General features: G+C 44.2%; 1 protein-coding gene across 1 annotated transcript in view; it reads left to right on the top strand.

Moving 5' to 3' along the window:
• The window catches only part of CD82 (CD82 molecule), an 86,681-nt gene extending 75,834 nt beyond the window's left edge, over nt 1-10,847 (top strand). The window contains exons 6-9 of the mRNA XM_001362767.4: nt 3,610-3,717; nt 7,638-7,844; nt 8,017-8,100; nt 9,474-10,847. Coding sequence (XP_001362804.2) covers nt 3,610-3,717; nt 7,638-7,844; nt 8,017-8,100; nt 9,474-9,551 — 477 coding nt within the window. The 3' untranslated portion in view covers nt 9,552-10,847. The remainder of the gene's footprint in view (nt 1-3,609; nt 3,718-7,637; nt 7,845-8,016; nt 8,101-9,473) is intronic.
• The last annotated feature ends 3,060 nt before the right edge of the window (nt 10,848-13,907 follow it).

Raw genomic sequence — 13,907 nt, 5'->3', positions numbered from 1 at the left:
GAAGGTGAAGGAAGTCAGGAATTCTGCAAGGTAGAGATGAAGGATAGCCATTCAGTGGCCAGACACACAGATGAGAGGCAGAGCAGTGAGTGACCCACTGAAGCTGGATGATAGAGAGAGCACATGGAAGGGAGAAAGAGCATCCGGGGGAAAAGAGGGTTATGGTCTGCTTTGGGAGATGATTCTGTATTCTGAAATTAACTGATACTGTAGCAGGAAGTAATCAATGAGTGGTATATTGGAACAGGCCTTAAATTAGAAGACAGGGAGACTTGGATTAAATCCTAGCTCTGCTACTTAAGAGCTATTTGACCTTAGGGAAGTCACAACTTTCCTGAGCCCTAGCTTCCTCATCTGTAAAATGGAAATAGACAGTTTTTCAAGAGCTCCTTCATATGATTGTTGAACTTCAAACCACATGTGGAAGAGGAGGAGAAAGAAAAAAAGAGGGGTAGAATTTTTTTTTTTTTAAAGCCAGCTAGTGACACAGTAGATTGAGTACTGGACCTGGAATAAAGAAGACCTGAGTTCAAATCCATCTTCAGATACTGTGTGATTGTAGGCAAGGCATTTAACCCCTGTGCACTTCAGTTTCCTCATCTATAAAATGGGGATAATAATAGCACTTAGTATCAAGGGTTTTTGTGAGGATAAAATGAGTTGATATTTGTAAAGTGCTTTGCAAACCTTTAAAGCTCTATATAAATGCTAGTTTATTATTATTACAACTGCTAAGTCCTAGGACCATACAGAGAATGGAAGCTGTCCCTGAGTTAGGCTGGGTCAATCAATGAGGACCAGAACAAAAGTAGAGTTAGCATGAGACCATCTCTTCTCTCATGGAAAGAACTGGGGCTCCCTATAGTACATTTATGTGCATTCTCAAGCCCTTCTTATTGCAGTATTCCCAGCTATGTATGGGCTCCTTGCTCCTCAATGCCTAGATTCCTTGGGATCCAGAAAGAGGCCAGCAGTGCTGGCAAAGAGGCCCTCCCTTCTGTAGCCTCTGGCCTGTTGTAGAGTCTTTAATAAAAATTTCTCTGACCCCATCATCCTGTGTTTTTGTTTTGAGGTCAATGGGGCTGTGAAATAGGAAAAGTTGAGCCTTACTCTGTGCCTTCATCTGGGGTATAAACAGAAAATTTAATCTAGAACTTCAGAGTTAAAGGCCTGAAGAGAATATGGGAGAGAAGGGTGACCCCAGGTGCATCAAATGGTTAAAGTAAGAAGGAATCTCTAAGGGAAAAACTGTAGAGGCCCCCATGATTATTGGTGAGAGGAGGCACCAGACAATGTGCCAGGTATAATGGATAACAATCAGGCCCAGAATCCGAAGGACCTGGGATCAAATTCTACCTCTGACAACTGACAAGTCCCCCATTCTTTTAGTGCCCCCAAGCAGTGCTCTAAGGTCATCAGTTTGAGAGAAGGTGCTGATTCCCATGGTCTGGGAGGGGTTTACTCAGAGCCTTAACATCAATGAATTTGGCAGGTCTATTTAAACAAAATGAGTGAAATTCTATGCTAAATGCCTGGGACAGAGACAAAATCAAACACAAGGAGCTCACACATTAATGGGATGATGAACTTACACACAGATAAGGAAATGCCAATTAATTTTCACTGCAATTGGGCAAGTGGAGCCATTGAGCTGAGGTGGGAGTTCCAGGAGTCCAGAAACAGGTGAAGGGAGGGAGCTGTCCACACTTGTAGACACAAGCTGATCCACTCACTGTAGCTGTTTCCTCTTGCGTTTAAGCAAGTGGGATTGAGATGAACTTGGTCTAGGGGTCCCCAATCCATGGGACTCTACCTTTATTAGTGTCTAAGATGGCCATCAGAAAGAAAAACAGAAAAAAGAAAGGCAGAAATCTTCATTTCAGCACCTTGACTCCAGAACCAGAGAGCATAGCTATATATTTTCTTTTCAGTGCTCTGAAATCCCCCAACCAGGAGTTTCAGCTTCTCCTCCTGCCCCCTTTTGTTTCTCAAGAAGGAAAGGGACCCAAGAGGGCACTGCCTTTGGATTCCCCAGCCCCCAGAGACTCAGGCTGGGAGGTTCCTGCTGAATGATCAGGGGGCCAGTTTCTGCTACAAATCAGGAAGCTAGGCAAGGTACTCAGAGAGGAAGGACATGGAAATAACCCGGAGCCTGCTTTCTTGCAGAGTTGTGGTTCTGGAGATGCTGACCACCCTCTCTCACTCCCACTTCCCTCACAATGACACCCATTTGCATACAAATCTATTTCTCTTCACACTGCCATGTTCCTGAAAAGCTGCATATATATCTGGTTCTATTTTAAATAAATAAGCTCTGAGAGGCTCCTGAGTTGAGTTCTTTGGTAAGAGGAATAGTCACTCTCTAAATTTATCATTACAAAAAAAGAAGTCAGTATGCATCGCATTTGCTAAAAAGTTGGAGAAGAGCTGAGGAAATCAGTTAGGTTCTCTCTGTGTAGTTTACTGTTTTTCATCCAAGCCTATGATTTCCTTAATATGGGGACTCCCAGTGCAGTAACTCCTTCCCTTCTGGAAACAGATTGGCAACTCATCCACTGTCAATCGTCAATTGTCATAGAGTTTCCTGGAATACTGAAAAGGTTAAATGAAATACCTATGGTCTCCCAACCTCCCATTGGGTCAAACCCCCAGAGCATCACTCAACTAAAGCTGCCAAGGTGGGGAAAGAGAAATATGGCCACAATTCCTGTAGGAAGATGAGCCAGAGGCACCGAGGAAGAGAAGATACAGAAAGAAAATAACTGTTATTTTCTAACTCTTACTTCCTGTCTTAGTAACAACTCTGAGAAGGTCAAGGGCTAGGCAAACAAGATTAAATGACTTGTCCAGGGTCATGCAGCTAGGAAATGATAGCCATATTCATAAAATCCTGTCATTTGAAAGAAGGGTTGGCCTTGTTCTACTTGATCTCTGAAGATAAGACTGAGAGTAGTGGGTGGCAGGTAGAGAGAGGCAGATTTAGGCAGGATATTAGGAAATATTTGCTAATAATTAGAGAAGAAATGACCACCTTGGGCAATAACAGGCTCCCCTTCCCTAGGACTCTTCAAACAAAGGCTAGATGATCAAATCTTAGAACACATACATATACATACATTCATACATATATGTGTATGTAATGGAAAGAATTCTGGGATCTTCATATGGCCTCTGTCATTCCTTTAAACTCTTGGCTTCCATGATTCTCAAATTCCTTTTGGATGAACTGTCTCCATTGGTGGGAGGACTTAGAGGCTATCATGAGGATTTCAGTGTAGATTGAGAGCTTTGGGGCCATGTTGTATAAAGCCCAAAGGGGAAGGCAATTCCAAGGGGGATTCTGAGGGAAAGTTTCCTGGAAGAGGAGATAATCATGGTTCAATGGGAAGGAATGTCTCCTCTGACCTGGTGATAGTTTGTCAGTGTCCATTTGGGAAGGAGGAGTCTCCCTCTTTGTAAACATTGCTACCTCTTCCCTCTATATCTGAAAGTCTCCTGAGATGTCTTCTATAGTACCTGGCACCAGCATTTAGGGAAGAGGAGAATATTGAAATAAAGCCTGTATTTTAGTTGATCTGACTCTCACGCTCTCTTTCCCCACCTCTCTAGGTGAAGGAAGAGATGAACACCATTGTGAACAATCTGATTTTGACCTACGACCCTGACAACCCTCAACAGGCAGCTATTCAAGACACCTGGGATTATGTACAGTCACAGGTATGTTATTTGGGAAGAGGGAAATGGGACTGGGGGCATCTGAACTTCATATACCATCTGGGCCTTTTGGATATGGGTACTCGGTCATGGATGGTCACTGTTTTGAGGCTGGTAGGTGGATGAGGGATGACTGGAGATGACTCCAGCTTCAGCAAGGATTTTCTATCTTATCTTCAGTCAGCTTGGTCTAGGGAATAGGAAGTAACAGGGCAAGTCTTATAAAAATTCAGGAAATGCCTCTCTGGCATTGGTGGGCACAGAGATAGACCCTCCCTTATTGTATAGATGGAAGAGGAAATTGAACTTCTTTCATTTTATAGATGAGGAAACAGCCCCTTGCCCTTATTTTAGAGATGAGGAAATTGAGCTCCCTTACCTTACAGATGAGGAAACTGAGGCCCCTCATCTTATAGATGAGGAAACTAGACACCAGTTTCTTACAGATGAGGAAACTGGAACCCTCTCATCTTGTAGATGAGGAATCTAAGACCTCCATCATTTTACAGATGAGAAAACTGAGCCTTCCATACCTTACAAAAAAAGGAAAGTGAGGTCCCTTCATTCTGTAGACAAGGAAACGTAAGGGCAGGGAAGCTTAGTAATTTGTCCAAGTTTCCAGAGGTAGGAAGTATCAGGGGTGGGCAAGAGTTGAGCCCATTCTTCTGGCTCCACAGTCAATGATTTTTCCACTGTGCCACAGTTCATGGCTTCAGAGCCTGGTATTCTCATCTGTAAAGTGAGAGGTTTGGGTGAAATGATCTGTCAGTTCCCTTCCAACTCTAAATCTGGAGGGAGGCAGCTGGAGATTCCTTCTGTGCCTTTGGGGTAGCCAGGGAACATGGACCTCATTTAGCAGCCTTAGGGCACCCCCTGCTGGCCCCAGGAGCTAATGCATGGGACCACCAGAGCAGAGAATATCATTGCTGATTGACCTGGGGGACCTTGTAGTTGAGTCCCCTTATTTTTACAGATGACAAAACTGATGCCCAGAGAAGGAAGCAAACTTTTCCAGGGTCATCCAGGGAAACAGCTGCAGAGGAAGGATAATTTCATAGGAGCTAGTGATCACTTTAACTTAGAAGCTCAGACTTGTAAGGGGCCATAGAGTCCATCAAGTCCATCCCTTACAGGAAGAACACATCCCCTCTATGGCATCCTTGAGAAGTGATTATCTAGCCTTTACCTAAAATCTTCAAGAGGTGGGGAACTCATTACCATCTAAAGCAGACCATTCTACTTCTGGACTGTGATAGGAACATTAGGGAGTAGCACAGATTTTCACAACTGTAGTTTGTTCCTGAAATTAGATTTTTGTTTGGAAGGTGCAAATTTGATCCTCACAGTGACCCTGTGTGTGAGGTCTCTGCTACAGGGGCCATTATCCCCATTTTATAGACGAGGAAACAGTGAAATTCATTACCTGGTTCAGGCTACTAAGGAGAAGGGATGGGATATGAACCTAAATCTAATTGACCCAAATCTACTCCCATTGGCTACCCTCCAAAATGTAAATAGACTAAATCTACACCATTATTGCTGACAAGGACACCCTACTGAATTACTCTTTTATTCTAATCACCACTCTTTTTGATTTTCCTCTCTAAAACATTCTTCCCTGGTCCTTACTCTCCTTATATTCATTGTCTTCCCCTGTAATGATGTAAGCTTGGTGAGAACAGGCACTCATATCCTCAGTGTTTGATTCACACTAAATACTTAAGAAATGACTTTTTATTCATTCATTTATCCATCCACCCATTTGTTCATTCCCTTACTTATTTCATTCATTCCTTCACTTTTTTTGCTCATTCAATTATTCATTTCATTCATTCAAAGGTATTAGAAGACCTTGATGTATAAGGGAATTATATGGTAAAATCCTACTGTCAAGGCTTTAATTTCTGATTTTCTGTCTTTAAGACTCAGTTTGGTTGTTTGGTCATCAGATTTGCTTTAAATCTGGGTATGTCATTATATAAAATTCCTTTTTTTTTAAAGTTAAGGACAAAGATATAATAATAACTAACCATTCTTTAGTGCTTTAAATAACTTTTTTTCCTATTTTTCATAGCAGGTACAAGACATTTACAAGTATTATGAAAAATGTATGAATGAGAACTTATTAAATGCTTGTCCTGTGGTAGACATTGTGCCCATTTTGCCGATGAGCAACTGAGGCAGTTATGTTAGCCCTGGTGGCCTCCCTAGTGTGTTGGAGTTTAGGCAATGATCTCTTGGCTTATAAGACTGGTGGCTTCTCTTTAAGGAGCCTTAAGGTTAAGGAACCATCAGTGGTTCTTTCCAGTGTGGGAAAATGGCTGTAATTCCTAGTCTAGTGTAAGAAGGAAGACAGTAAGGTTTTCTGAGTCTTCACTGTTGGGATCCAAGGCAAGTCACAGGACCCCAGAATTAGAGCCTCAGAGATAATGTTGTACAATACAGAGAGAATTTGAATTAGTCGGGGAACTGGATTCTCGGGTCTCTTACTGCTTTGGGCCTTATCTTTTCTGGTCCTCAGTTTCTCTATCTGTAAAATGAAAAATGAAAGGGCTGGGCTAGATGATTTCTAGAGTCTCCCAGTTCTATATTTTATGATTCATCTGACAGTAACCCAGAATTCCAAATGTACCTGATGTCCATAGAATTCTCAAGGCTCAGGGATTCCTCAGCAGGGTGAGGATACTCTGAGGCCACAGACTAATCTTAACATCATTTCTCAATAACAATTGAAAGCAACCTCCAAAATGAAAGCAGTCAGCATGGCATTAGCCACTGGCACCATTTCCTAGCTCTATGTTTCCTATAGCCAGTGAGATGTCCATTGCCTCTCAGCAAAGATGGAAGGGTTGTTGTTGCTCCTAGCCTAGGTAGGAAACTCCTCCTTTCCTCTGGAAAAGGAACCCCTGACCTGCCTTTGATGCTTGACATCACACTTATAGAAACATAGAACAGTGGAACTGGAAGGAAGGGCTTTAAGCAGAGAGAATGTCAAAGCTGGAAGGAATCTTAGAACAGAAAGTGTCACAACTGAATGGAATTGCAAAGCACAGAATGTCAGATCTAGAAGAGATCTCAGATCAGAGAATGTTAGAGCTGAGAGGACCTTAGAACAGAGAATGACAGACTAGAAAGAACTTGAAAACACAAAATGTCAAGCATCTTAGAACTGAGTGCCATAGCTGGGAAGAACCTTAGAACATGAAATTTCAGATCTGCAAGGGGTCTTAGAACATAGATTATTGGTACTAGAAGGGACCCTAGATTTGCAGCTGAGAGGGACAGGAGAACCCAGAATGTCAGAGTTTGGAGAGTCAGGAGAACATAATGTCAGAGCTGAGAGAATCTCCATATAGAGAATGACAGATTAGAAAGAATTTGAAAGCACAAAATGTCAAGCATCTTAGAACTGAGTGCCATAGCTGGGAAGAACCTTAGAACATAAAATTTCAGATCTGCAAGGGGTCTTAGAACATAGATTATTGGTACTAGAAGGGACCCTAGATTTGCAGCTGAGAGGGACAGGAGAACCCAGAATGTCAGAGTTTGGAGAGTCAGGAGAACATAATGTCAGAGCTGAGAGAATCTCCATATAGAGAATGACAGATTAGAAAGAATTTGAAAGCACAAAATGTCAAGCATCTTAGAACTGAGTGCCATAGCTGGCAAGAACCCTTAGAACATAAAATTTCAGATCTGCAAGGAGTCTTAGAACATAGACTATTGGTAGGGACCCTAGATGTCAGAGCTGAGAAAGATCTTAGAACAGAGAATGTCACTCAGACTAGAAAGGGCATCATGGAACAGGGTGGGAAAGTTCCTGGCCCAAAGTCACCCACCTTGTACATTTCAGAGCTAATCTCAAGTACAGGATGCTAGCCTAACCATACCATGTTTCTTCACTGTGTGTGTCTTGCTGATAGGTGAAATGCTGTGGCTGGACTAGCTACCTTAACTGGACAGAGAATATCAACCTCATGAATAGAAGTGTCACCACCTACCCTTGTTCCTGTAACAATGACTCATTCTCTGAAATGGAGGAGGGGAGTATCATCAGGAGTGGCTTCTGCTATGTCTTCAACAATACCCAGAGCAATAATGACCCCAAGGACTGGCCTGTTTACACCGAGGTGGGTAAAGGATTCAATTGGAAGTGGAGCTCTAGGATCTTCCATTCTTCCCTCACTTGATGTGACCTCCTTCCCCAAAGGATGGCAGGGATTGATCTTTTCTAAAGTGATGAGTCTCCTCCTCCTCCTTCTTCCTTTTCCTCTGTGATACAGTTATATTTTCACCATGCAGGGCTGCATGGAGAAAGTTCAGATGTGGCTACGGGATAATCTTGGCATCATTCTTGGAGTCTGCATTGGTGTTGCTGTCACTGAGGTTAGTTCTCTCTTGCCCCTTCGTCCTGCAGGGATGTCCACTTGAGATAATTTGGCAGCTGATAGTAGGAGGTGTGTGTGTGTCTGTGTGTGTGTGTGTGTGTGTGTGTGTGTGTGTGTGTGTGTGTAGGAATTTATGACCTATCCTTTCTCTAGCATCGCCCAGTGAAAGGACACCACCTTTGGTGTCAAAGGACTTGTTACTACTACCTGTGAGACCACTGAGTCCCTTCCTTTGTTTATGCTTCATCCCCCAAATAAGGGGGTTGGACAAATAGCCTCTAAGATCCCTTTTCCACTTAGAATCCCAGATTTTTAAATCTTCCCTTTTGCCATTGTGGTCTGGGAGTGCTTTAAACTCACTCAGCTCCACTGTTCCTCTTGGCATCCTTGGTCATTCTGACCCGGCCCATTCTTGGGATTCCTGACTAGTTCCCACGGTCTTACTTGGCAGAGGTTCTGGTGCTCACTCCCCCAGGAAAAGCATGTGGTGGCAACAGAAAAGAATGTTGAGATCAGAAGACCAGGGTTCAGATCCCATCTCAGCTGTGTGACCTTGGGCAAGTCCCTGCACCTCCTTGGGCAGCTTATTCTTTTCTGTAAAATGAGATGAGAGCAGATTTGATGATGATTGATGACTTTACCTAATAGGGAAACATAGTGTGGCACTGTGGGAAGAGCTCCTGATGCCAGCTTTGACACCAATGAATCTACCAACTTTGGGAAAGGCTCTTTGAGTCTTGGTTTCCTCAGCTGTTAACTTAGCAATAACAGGTCCTAGCCTTGCCCTGTCTCACTGGGTGGATAGAGAATCAGATGAGATAAATAAGCAGAAAGCACTTTGTAAACTAAAGTACTTCATAAGTGGATGCAATGGGATTATTGCAATGGGATTAATGGGAAGAAGACAGGGGAGGCAGGATGGGGCATGGGATGCCACTAGGAATTTGAACCAAACTCTGACCTCCATGGTAGAACCAACTTGGCTAATTGGTGGACACAAACATATTCAAGAACCCCAAAACAACTGCACTAAAATTCTGCCCCCCCTCACCCCAAAGCCTCCAGTTTGGATTAGAGTAGAATATATGCCCATTTTTCTAATGTTCAATTGGATGTTCCTGGAAGTCATCTTTCCCTGCCTTGGTGATACATCTGGGCTTTCTGAGGTTGTACCAGAGAAGTCCTACCCAGCCAGGAAAGCTTCAGGGATGGGGTTGCTGATGGCCCATGGCTATTGTCTGAAGACCAGCTCTTGAAGTTCTAAAAATAGGTTGAACTGGAGCAGCAAGATTCCTCTGAACCAATATTTGGACTGATTTGAGTCCCTGGAGGCCCTGAGAGTTCTCTCATCTTGTGCTTTTCTTCCTCTAGCTCCTGGGGATGATGCTGTCCATCTGTCTGTGCCGACACATCCATTCAGAAGACTACAGCAAGGTCCCCAAGTACTGAGGTGGCTTTGATTGCCTCCTGCTATGGAGGGCCCTGGACTGTCTAGCTTTCTTTGGAGCCTCCATGGCTCTGAGCAAATTATATTCCACCCCCTTCCCGAGTTTGTGGCTTCCCCACTCTCCCTATTGATACTTCCCCCAAATCTGGGAAGCTCTAGACCTTGGGCTCCTCCTGATGAGCCTTGTTTGAAGAAACTTCCCTTCCTCCCTCTGGTCTGATCCCTTCCTGCCTTTGTACCTTCTCAGAACTCTTAGATGACCACTTGGAAAGGTTTTGTCTTTCTTCTCTGGCTGGCGGTGGAGAGACTTCTTGCATCTTTTATCTGTCTATCCCCTTTTGACCCTCAGCTCCTTCTGCCCTGACTCCCGCCAAGGTTTTCTTATTGATAAAAGGCATTTAATTCTTTCATAGTCCTAACCAGCCACAGTTTGGCATGTGTTATTCAGAAGAATGGGCCTCCCCTTCTCCTTTCCATGGGCTAGAGTGGAGTCCCATTGTCTTCCTTCCTGGGGGCACCATGAAATAGGGCTTGTGACTAGGGGCTGCCAAAGGGCCATCTCCAGCTATCTCAGGTGTGTCTCTTCAATGGATGGACTGCATTTTTTCCAATAAGTTCCTGCCCTGTCATTTAAGTCCCCCACCTACCCAGCCTCAGTGCCTAGAGGTCCCCTTGATACCACCTGAGTACCACCATTGTGCTAACTCAGCTGGAAGGTGTGCCGTTGGCCAAGGCCTCATACAAACCCAATGGGAATCAGGTCTGTGTGATCAGGGCTAGGCCTTGGCAGCCAAAAAAAAAAACCCAAAAGGTTTGCCCATCTGGTGAGGCTGAATGAAGGTCTCGCCAACCCAGTACCCCAAATCTAAGAACAGAAGGGAGCGGATCCAACTTCCGGGAGAAATCTGCCTTCCTTTTATGAGCTCCAAATACTTGGAGACACCTGAGAAGACAGTAGTGACTGGCTATGAGTGTGTATCTGTGTGAATATGTGCATGGGGAGAGGGATGATGGGAGGGAGGGGTGGTCCTTGGGTCCCCAAAAGGTGAAAAGGCAACTAAATTAGCCTGGAATTTTTGTGACTAGTAGCTTCCTGGAGAAGCAAGAAATACATTGGCTTCCTTCTCTAAGAAGCTAGGTCCCTTTTTCAGGTAGTGACTTCCCTACTCCTGAGAGGAGCCCCAGTACCTTGGGGTGGAGGTGGGACTAGGGAAGTTCTGCTTGTACAGACCTGCAAAACTTAGATCTAAATAAGAGGTGGAGAGCTTAGAAATAAAGTGGATTTGTAACAAATCTGATCACAGTGGTGTTGTGGCATGCTTGGGAGTGTGGCCTAGAGGTATATGGGGGATCCTTGATGGACTTCAGTGGAATAAAGGAGTAGCTGACTTCCTTGGGTTATGGAATTTGAAGATAGAATGTTCCCTGGAGATCACATCATTGGATCACAACATCCCAACTGTCACCTGGAAAATGTGGAACAACATGGAGGACCCATTCAATGGTATCATTCCTAGAATTCCTTCTGGCTAAGACCCAATGGGAATCAGGGCTGTATAATCCAGACTGGACCTTGGGAGGCAGAAACCTTGCCCATGTAGTGCTGCTGAAGGACAGATAAGATGGAAGGTGAATCTATGGAGCCACCTGGTTGACACAAAGGCCTAGATAGAATCTGGAGACCTAGGTTCCAATTCCCAATTCCATAGATTCACTATCTGTAGTTGGATAACACGCTCCTCCCCATGACACTCTCTCTCTGTCTCTCTTTTTCTCTTTTTCTCTTTCTCTCCTCCCTCCCTCCCTCTCTCTCTCTCCTGTCTCTCTTTTTCTCTCTTTCTCTATCTCTTTCTCCCTCCCTCCTTCTCTCTGTCTCTGTCTTTCTCTCTTACCCATTTTCTTCCAAGCTTCAAATGAGTTGGGGCCTAATTTCTTTAAGTCTCTGGTAACTTGAACATATATAGGGGGCCTCTATAGGGGGCCTCTTGTCCTGTTTCCCTGCAGGATGGGACTACAAGGCATACTAGACTTCCTTCTTGTCCTTTCCTGTCCCTGCTCCTTCCTCAATCTACTCCAAAATCATGAAGACTTTTCCCAATAAAACCAAGACATAAAGGTCATAGATCCCATGCCCAAATGGACCATTAGAGGCCATCTAGTCCAATCCCTTCATAGAGGGGAAGTGATAGTGAGAGCATTACACAACGGGCCCCATAAAGGTAGAAAGTAGCTGAGGTAGGATTCGGCTTTGGATTCCAAAGGCAGAGATCTTCCCACTGTGCACCATCAGACCTCTGTGGGAGATTGGAGGTGGAGGGAGTCAGGTGGTCATGGGCGTTAACTTGGAAGTTGACTTGTGGTGGGTGATATGGCAGGCTGAATCCAGCTGGTTCCCTTGGGCAAGCCAGGAACCAGGATTTATTCCTGCCCATTCTTCTCTCCCAAGATCACTACAATCAGGAATGAGCCCTTAGTGAAGTTCCCATCAAATTATTTGTGCTAAGTTCTGTGGATACAAAGAAAGTCCAAGAGAATTCTTCCATAATGCAAGGTGTCATGATTGTCATCTCTGGGGTCTGTTAGAGTTCTTGCTTGCTAGGTTCGTTTGGTGCAAGGGAAACCATGCTGAATTTTGAGGTCAGAGGACTTGAGTTCAAATCTCAGCTTTATCACTTACTACCTATACGATAACAGTAGTGGCAAGAGCCTGGCCCTCAGCCCGCAGATGGGGGCTGAACTAGCATTAGGCTCCCTGGGATTTGGCTTTTGCCAGTTATAGGAGTGGTTCTATGTTTCTCTTGAGCCATAAAGCAACGGCTTCTGGACCTCACCCTCTCCTTCCCAGGGGCTATTGTTTGAAAGTCACAGTTGGTCTCATAAACTGGTCAGGCATTTAACTGCTTCTCAGAAGATTAGAGACCAGAGTTCAAGTTCTCTCCCCTGCCCAGAAAAGTAGAAAAGATTCCACCATCCAGCAGGGTTCCGTTGGGCACCAAATCAGTGTCCATGAGATTGGAAGATCCTTCAGACAACACGTGGTCCACCCTTGACCAGGACAAAGACTCCCCTTGACAATACCCTAAGGCAGTGGCCCAGTAGGAGGGGGTGAGGGGGCCCAACTGGAAGTTTGATATCTGACTATGCTACTAATTACTTGTGTGACCTTAGAGGCAGCTAGGTGGCTAAAGTGCTGGACCTAGAGCTGGATGACCCTAGGTCAGTCAGTTGTCTTCTGTCATCCTTAGTTTCCTCAACTGTAAAATGGGGAATAATAATAGCACCTACCTCCTAGGGTTGTTGTGAGAGTAGAAAGAGATAATGTTTGTGAAGTGCCCTGTAAGCCTTAAAGTTAATTCCCCTCTTCCTTTTCTGCCTCTTCCTCTCCCTTCTTCTCATCTTTTGGGTTGAATTTCTTCATCTGTTAAATAAGGGGTTTGGATTTGATGACCATCAAAGTCCTTTCTATCTCTAGATCCTCTGTTTCCCTCACAAGAGAGGTTGCAGAGGGTATTCTTACCCCAGAACAGCTATAGCAAATGTGTTCTGAGATCCCTTCTAGCCTTTATTTCCTCATCTATAAAATGGGGACTGCAATTTCTATACTATCTACCTCATGAGAGTGGAGGAAAGCACTTCATAATATTTAAAACACTGTAAAAATGGGTTCTATCCTGTGTCGTTAGAATGACCCAACTTGTTCTCAAAGAATGGATGAGAGAACTTAATGCCCTGCCTTGCTTGCAGAGGTGGGGAGAGTCAGCAAGTGGGTAAACATTTCATAACCTACAAAGCTCAGTTGATCTGTCAGCAAGGATTGGTGACCTACTTCCCCCTCTTCATTATCTTTGGAGAATGACTCTGTGGGTAGGGGAGGATGAGGGACAGACAGGGGGCCCTAAAAGTCTTAGTACATTTTTAAGCTATTGGAACACCCATTCTTTGGAAATGAAGGTGATGTAAGGGCAAAAGAGAAGACTTTTTTTCCTCCTCAAGAAATGTGAGCGTATTTATCCTTGTTTGTTTATGATACCACTGTCTACTGCTCAGCTTAGTCATGGGATGGCTGGGCTCCTAGTAGAGTTGGGCTATGGGTAGCAGTGGCAAGTAGAGTAGACTTGGGAATTGAACAATGGGTTGGCAAAGGGAAGGATGGTTATTGTTACAGTGGATAAAAAAGAAACCAAGTTTCATCCAGACAAATGATTTATTGGCAATCCGCATGGTTGCAAAACAAATCGGGACCAAGGTTCTCAGTAGCCAAGGACATAGAAGCTGGGTTTTTTACAGTTAATATACAGAGGGGAAGAAGTAAAAAATAGGATTATAGAGATTGGGTTGCCTAGTTTCTCACTGGTAGA

This window comes from Monodelphis domestica, chromosome 6, assembly GCF_027887165.1.
Source record: "Monodelphis domestica isolate mMonDom1 chromosome 6, mMonDom1.pri, whole genome shotgun sequence".
NCBI lineage: Eukaryota > Metazoa > Chordata > Mammalia > Didelphimorphia > Didelphidae > Monodelphis > Monodelphis domestica.
The sequence above is the reverse complement of the archived record's forward strand: the minus strand, read 5'-3'. Positions and strand labels throughout refer to the sequence as shown.